At 40.6% G+C, this 7,957-nt stretch overlaps 1 protein-coding gene across 1 annotated transcript in view; it reads left to right on the forward strand.

Annotated features, from left to right (window-relative positions):
- Positions 1 to 6,343, forward strand: part of RGS13 (regulator of G-protein signaling 13) — a 25,162-nt gene extending 18,819 nt beyond the window's left edge. Inside the window, exons 3-4 of the mRNA XM_008568040.1 lie at positions 4,221 to 4,387; positions 6,158 to 6,343. Of these exons, the coding sequence (XP_008566262.1) occupies positions 4,221 to 4,387; positions 6,158 to 6,343 (353 nt within the window). The remainder of the gene's footprint in view (positions 1 to 4,220; positions 4,388 to 6,157) is intronic.
- Positions 6,344 to 7,957: the final 1,614 nt, after the last annotated feature.

Consider the following 7,957-nt stretch of genomic DNA (forward strand, 5'->3'; position numbering starts at 1 on the left):
CCCTCATCACCAGCTACCTCGCGGAGAGGAGCAATGGTAGAGGAAGGGAGGAGTCCCCAGGAACGAGTCACAGGGGGACTAAAGGAGGGTGCCAGGGCAGGTGAAATAGGAGCTGGCAGGGAACAAGATGGCGGTAAGGTGGGGCTAGAAAATGGCTGGACAAAAGATGGTGACGGAGGAAAAGAAGATGGCGGCGGAGCTGCCTGTGGGGGTTGGGGGACAGGAAATGGCAGTGAATCGGGGCTGGAAGAAACAGGGGAGGAAGAGGCAGGAGGGAGAACAGGCTGACTAGGGGGCCCCTCACCCCTCAGCGGCTGCCCCGGAGACCAGGGCTGTTTACCGGCCTGCCGGCCGGGCACAGAACACAGATGAAGTGGAGTTAACTGAGGGGGTTGGGAAGCAGAGGAAGTTACAGGAGAAGGAGACCTGTGTGGAGGGGGTTCGTCCACAGGGTCAAAATTATCAGGAGTAGGGGGTAGTGGAGGCAGTGAGGATGGAGGGGGTTTGGAAGCAAGAAGAACCTGGGAAGGGGAACAGGTGAGACAGAGAGAGGGATTTTGGGCAAGCAGGCAGAAAGCCTCCACATATGGAATCTCTTTCCATTTCCTCAGGCACTGGCAGTAATTAAATAGGTCCCAGAGAATGTCGGGATCAAGTGTACCCTCAGGGGGCCACTTATTTTGGTTATCTAAGGGATAATAAGGCCAATTTTGCGTGCAAAATTTAGTGAGGAGTTTGGGTTTAATGTCAGGCTTGAGGGATAGGGTGGTGAGGTTGTTTAAGAGACATTGTAAGGGTGAATCACCCTGGAGGGAGGAGGCGGAAGCTCCCATTCTGAAGAGGATTAGAGAGAGAGAGAGAAGTTTCAAAATGAGGAGGATTAGTATGAGCCCTCCGGCCGGATGAGAGGGACAGAGCTCAGAGGGCGCCCCCAATGAGTTGTGCCATTCTCAGGAGATGGGTTCCAGGAACCCAGGAGGGAAGGGGGTGTAGGTCGTCACCTAGACCCATGCTACCCTTAGGCAAAATGCCGGAGGAGCCGGAGGGACCTAACATGTTAGGGTTTTACAGATGGTGGGTCCTGGACCCAGTAGGAGGAAGGTTAGATGGGTTCAAGGATGAACCCAGGAAGGAGGAAGGTTAAAAGGAGTGAGAGAAAGAGAGAGGGAGGAATGGGAGGTTCAGCCTCCGGGGCCGGGAACGTATCAATGCCGGGGCTGGGGGAATGTGATTAGGGTGAAGGTTTAAACAATCTACAAGCCTGACAAAAGGAAAAGGGGGCTTACCTAACGGATGAGCCGGTGGTGGGTGAAGGAAGCCAGAGCTGGAGAAAATGGACGGGGGTGGACCGTCAGTCCCGGGGGGTGGCAGAGGAGTCCGAGGAGGTCTGAGGAAGGAGTCCCCTGTTGCAGGGTGAATTCCTTCCTGGGTTTCGGCACCAAAATGTAGGGGCGCATGGACGAAGGAAACACGCGAGACCCGGGCTAACAGTTCGCCAACGAGGTTCCGCTTTATTCAAGGCCTGTGCGTACATTTATAGGGTGCTGTGTTCCGGGGCGGGAGAGAGAGTGGACGGGGTGGTAACTGATTGGACGGGGCTGGGCCAGAGGTGAGCCTTGACCTGTGACTGGCTGAGGTTTGGTGTGGGTGGGCTTGTTTACTGTGGAGAAGAACCAGGAAGGGCGCCATATTGTCAGGGTGTGTCCCTGTTCGGGCGCCCATGGGGTCCCTACACCTACACAATCTATCACATCAAATACCTACAATACACCATATTTTATATAGTATATAGAAAATGCTATATACAAGAGATCTTCAAAACTTCATGGAAAGATTCGTATTATCTTTTAATTCTATTTTTCCACAAACTTTGGAAGTGCTCTTGTGTATATATCCAGTATACATACAATGCTGTAGTTTGAAAAATATAAAAAATATATATCACAATGCATGGATGGCTTCATTAGCAAAGGACTTGAAGAAATCAAGAATTATGGAACCATTTGGCCAACCTGAAAAAAGCAGGGATACTTCTTCCACTTTATCAGTAGGGAATTAGAGAAGACAAACATAGATTCAGGTAGGTTCTGGAATGAGAATCTATAAACATTTTACTATACAATTAAGCTAAACATAAATATAAACACAAATTCAGAATATCATAACTTGGAATCTAATACTGGTTTCCAAATTATCTCCCTACCCCACTCACCCTTCCACCCAACCCTATAACCTGTGTGGCTGACTCTCATTCCATGATCTGTAGATTTCACCTGGTGTCTCATTTTTTCCTTTTCCATCACTCATTTATTTTGGGATCCTTATTTTTTGTTCCTAATGAAGGCCTCAGTCAAAATTCCTCTAAGTACAAGGTATATCAATTGCTTCTTTATTTGACAGAACTCTGTTTCTTTCAATACACACTGAAAATTATTGGCTTCCAACTTTACTTGTTAAGCTAGAAATGACTTTATTTTTTGTTTCCCATCCATTCAGCTATATCTGAAATAGGAACACAAATTGCTACATCTGTGTTCTCTGCTCCTGGCTCTTTGTGTCTATGGTGAGGCCAAGGTACAACTTAAAGGCACTTTAATGTGAAAATAAACTTGTTTGAAATCTAAGATGAAATATATTCCCGCATTAGATAGAAATATCTAATATATCATTTCCACTGCTGCATTTCTGTACGTAGTCTATCCCGATCGCATCTGTCCTCTCAACTCAGGTGATGTTCTCATCGGACCATCTCCCACCTAGTGTCGTGAAGGCTACACTTGCTCACATGACAATAGTAAGCCATGCTCTAATAGGATGCCCTATTTCTTGCAGATGAACAGATTTCTCCAATTGTAATGCTTCCTTAGAAGAAATCCACCTCTATTTGAATTATTTTTCTTGAATACAAAATACTTTGTTATCTTTATTTCTATATCACTGTTGACACAGCCAGTAGAAGCCAAGGAGTCAAGGAGCCTGGCTTTCTAGTTCTAGAAAGCTGGACCTAATTTCTTATGGGAAGACCCAGGAAAAGAGGATTTTACTCATTATTTCTATTCCTTCTCATTACCACTATTTCTCTTAGCAGTTAATGATGCTGATCAAGATGTGTTTGTGGCATTGATTATGGTGATGGTTTCATGGGTATGCACTTACCTACAAGTTCATCAAGTTGAATACATTAAATGATGTACAGTTTTTTGTTTAAAAATTCTGTGCTAACAGTCTCTAACTGGTCATGTATTCAGTGTGCCTACCTTGTTAACACATCAATGTTAACACATTTCTGTTAACACCATTTGAAAGCTACATTGTTGTTTTATCATTTAGCAATTCAGTTCCTCAGATATGACAAGAGATTTTCTACTCACCAAAGGAAGTTTAATATTCATTTCAAAGTGTTCATCTTAAACTTTGACAATACTTGGTCCTCCCAAAGATTCTGACTAGTGTGTGAGATTTGTTAGAGCTGACCTAAACCCTTTTGTTCAAACACTAGACTCAGTCAAAAATCTCCTCCCACACTTACCCTTATCCACCATGTCATAAAGGCAGTTGAAGAGCAAAGCTGAGGGTAACCATCTTCTGGAATCAAGTCTCATTTTTCTTGTACAAGATACTGAGGTAGTTTCCAACATCTCGTCTGATTTCCATTCTTTGTCTGGTCCCTTACTTCTGGTTTGAACCATAAACCATGAATCTGAAGTTGAATTTTTCATTTATCTGTGTTCTCCTGCTCTAACTGGACATTGAGAAATACTCCAGGGTGTTCAACCTCATCAGAGTATTACTCCCACATAGCTTGGATATTTTCCTTCCAACCCTGAGCTGCCTGTTTAGACTCTAACCCCTGCTGTCACCCTCCAGGTTGGCATGAGGTCATAGACTTTTCATGTCAGCTTCATGATCAAAGCTCCGTCTTCTCTGGATCCTTGTGACATCTCTTGTCTTTCTGCTCTAGACGTATCCACACTGGTGAGCATTTTGGTGTGTGTGAGTCAGAATAAAGAGGTACCCTCACTAATGATTGGCATTGTCCAAACATGCTTCAGAGGTATAGATCTAATTGTATGATATATAGATATAGATATAAAGTATTCACTTGTTAAATAATTTGGGAACTCTTATTCAGACTTTTGTTTTAAGCTGTGCTAAATAATTGCTTGGTTTTCTGATAATTTCAAGACATGAAAATAAAATGTTTTCTCTACTTCTTTTAGATGGTCCGATATTCTTCGCAGCATTTGTAAAAATGGAGCACAGTGATGAGAATATTAAATTTTGGATGGCTTGTGAAACCTATAAGAAAATTTCCTCACGGTGGAGCAGAATTTCTACAGCAAAGAAGCTTTACAAGATTTACATCCAGCCACAGTCCCCTAGAGAGGTAACTACCCAACGATGATGGGAAACAGAAATTAGCACATCCCTGGCAGGGTGCTACATCTGTCAAGCATCCATACATGCAGGCATTTTACATCCAGTATCTCCTAAAATGCTGTAGATTCAGTATTGCTAACCTCATTTTACAGAACCCCAAGAATCTGAGAGGTTAATTAACTTGTTCAGTATCACACAGCTGTTAATAAAGTTAGGATTCAAAGTTAGGCCTGTCTGCCTCCAGAACCTCTCCTTATTAAATTATCTTAATTTCAGGAAAGTTAAAAAAAAAAAAGTTGGGGGGTGTCCTTGAATTGGCCTTGCCAGCAAGAACTATGAGTACCATAAACAGGCATGTGGACATCCCCACTGGTGTTGGGCAAAGTCTTTGCCACCCCCCCCCGGAGCTTGCTGCTGACCTTAATTTAAAATTAGCTATTTACAGCAACATGGATGAGCTTGGAGAAAACTATGTTAAGTGAAATAAGCCAGACAAAGAAAGAGAAATACCACATGTCCTCATTCATAAGTGGAAGCAAAGAACGAGTAAAAGAGAGACAGAGAGAAGAAAGAAAGAAAGACAGACCACAATTAATACGTTGATCTTTCAGAAGGAGAGAACAGACCTCTGGTTCCCAGAGGAGGGGGGTGGTGTGTTGGTAAACAAAACTCAGGTTTGATTCCTAACCCAACCATTGCTATTATGTTATCTTTTGTAATTTACTTCTCTAAGTATCAGTTTCCTCAAAAGTAAAATGGAAAACTTAGTAGGATTTTGTGCGAAGTAGATGTAATATACTAGATCATACAAAGTATCTGTGATACAGTTATCTGTATAAAGTAGCTGTAATACAGTTGACACTCTATTAGTTTATTACTTTTTATCCCTAAAAGTTTTTTAAATTAAATTAAAAAGAAACAACTACCAAACCCAGCAGACATTCACATTGATGTTACTGCCAATCACTTACAACTGCCTAAAGAAAATAAAGAGTCACAAGTGAAACAGATGCACTGAGACTCCTCCTGATGGAGAGAGAATGAGAAGTGACAATTCCTGCTACAGGGTAAGGACAGAGGATGGCATGTAAGATTTCTACCGTGTGGGACAGAATGACATCACTGACTTCTTCCCCAAAAGTCTTGTCTGGAAAATATTTGTTTCATTGAAATAACCACTTCTTCCCTCTATTTCTTCACTTCTCCTCACTTTCTTCCCATTTCAGGGCATATTTAGTTAAATCAACATTTGTGACTATTAAGGAAGATAAATTTTAAAATAGCACCAACTTCCCTTTTCCTTAAAAAGAGAACTTCATCTCACAGATTCCTTTGTTTGTAGACTGCCACCGACAAGCCACTTGCCAGCTCCTGTGTAAGCAATGGTTACCGGGACTTCCCTGGTCTTAGGCCTTTTGGTTTTCTTTTTCTTCTGGGATGTGGACATGGATATTTACTCTTAAAAAAGCAAAAAGTTTCTCTCTTTTACGTCTTTTTAGATACTTATGAAACTGCAAACAAAATTACTCTACTGTGCTGAAAAGCAGAGGGGAGAATAAATTAAACTATTTTTTTCTGACCGGTAAGGGGATCACAACCCTTGGCACAGTGTGGTCCGCACCACGCTCAGCCAGTGAGCACCCCGGCCATCCCTATATAGGGTCCGAACACTCTCCTGAGTGAGCCGCGGGACCGGCCCATAAATTAAACCTTTCAATTATATGTGTCTGTCTTCAATTATGTTTGCTTATGCCCTACCTGTAATTTTACTTTTCAGATTAACATTGACAGTTCAACAAGAGAAACTATCATCAGGAATATTCAAGAACCCACTCAAACATGTTTTGAAGAGGCTCAAAAAATAGTGTATATGCATATGGAAAGAGATTCCTATCCCAGATTTCTAAAGTCAGAAATGTACCAGAAACTTTTGAAAACTACTCAGTCCAACAACAATTCCTGACTACCACCCAAAAGTTTAAATTGAAGATGGTATATTGAAAGTACTGGCTTTAGCCTTTTAATTTAGAAAAAACACAAAATCAGAAATAACATAGGCATGAAACAGAAATCAAGCTATAAATTTCTAGTAACCAGAGAGAAGCAGATCCCAAAAGGAATGGACTCTAGAACTCTAGTTATAAATTGTAAGTTGTGTAATATAAATTATACATCTTACAGTATTCATATGTAGCTCAGTTAATATATAAGGAAAAGGAAGGTCTTTCTTCACGACACAAAACTTATAAAGGTCTTAAATTAAAGTCTTTGATCCATTTTGAGTTATTTTTGTGTAGGGTGAGAGATAGGAGTCTATTTTCAGTCTTCTGCACATGGATATCCAGTTTTCCCAGCACACCATTTGTTGAAGAGGCTGTTCTTTCCGCCTTGAATATTTTTGGTAATTTTGTAGAAAATTGATTGGCTGCTAAGTATGTGTGTTTGTTTAAGGGCTCTCCATTCTATTCCATTGGTCAATTTGGTTTTATGCCAGTACCATGCTGTTTTGGTTACTATAGTTTTATTTTGAAGTCAGGAAGTGTGATACCTCCAACTTTGGTTTTATTTGTTCAAGATTGCTTTAGCTATATATGGTCTTTTGTGATTCCGTACAATTTTTTAAGACTGTTTTTTTTCTATTTCTCTGAAGACTGTCATTGGAATTTTGATAGGGATTGCATTAAATGTGTAGATGCTTTGGGTAATATGGACATTTTGATGACGTTAATTCTTCCAACCCATGAACATGGAATATCTTTCCATTTATTTGTGTCTCCTCCAATTTTTTTCACCAATGTTTTATAGTTTTCCTCTTAGAGGTCTTTCACCTCTTTGTTATATTTACTCCTGGGTATTTCATTTTTTGATAGCTATTGAGAATTGGATTACTTTCTTGCTTTCTTCTTTGGCTATTTCGTTGTTGTAGTATAGGAAGGATATTGATTTTTGTGTGTTGATTTTGTATCCTGCCACTTTACTGAATTCATTTATTAGTTTTGGTAGGTTTTTAGTGGAGTCTTTAGGGTTTTCTATGTATAGGTTCGTGACATCCACAAATAAGGACAGTTTTACTTCCTCTTTTCCATTTTGGATGCCCTTTATTGCTTTCTCTTGCCTTATTATTGTACAGGCTAGAACTTCCAGTACTACTTTGTGTAAGAGTGAGTAAAGTGGCCATCCTTGTCTTGTTCCAGATCTTGGAGGAAAAGCCTCCAATTTCTGTCCATTCACTATGATATTAACTGTGGGTTTATTATATATGGCCTTTATTGTGTAGAAGTGCATTCTTTCTATACCTAATTTTTTGAGGTTTTTTTTTATCATGAAGAAATGTTGGATTTTATCAAATGCTTTTTTTTGCATCTATTGAAATGATCATATGGTATTTTCCCTTCATTCTGTTGATGTGGTGTATCACATTTATACATTTGCGTATGTTGAATCACCCTTGCAATCCTGGGATCGATCCCACTTGATCATGGTGTGTGATTTTTTTCAGTGTGTTTCTAGATTCTGTTTGCTAGTATTTTGTTGAGGACCTTCACATCTGTGTTTATTAGGGATATTGGTCTGTAGT

The sequence above is a fragment of the Galeopterus variegatus genome, unplaced genomic scaffold, assembly GCF_000696425.1.
Source record: "Galeopterus variegatus unplaced genomic scaffold, G_variegatus-3.0.2 Scaffold368, whole genome shotgun sequence".
Taxonomy (NCBI): Eukaryota; Metazoa; Chordata; class Mammalia; order Dermoptera; family Cynocephalidae; genus Galeopterus; species Galeopterus variegatus.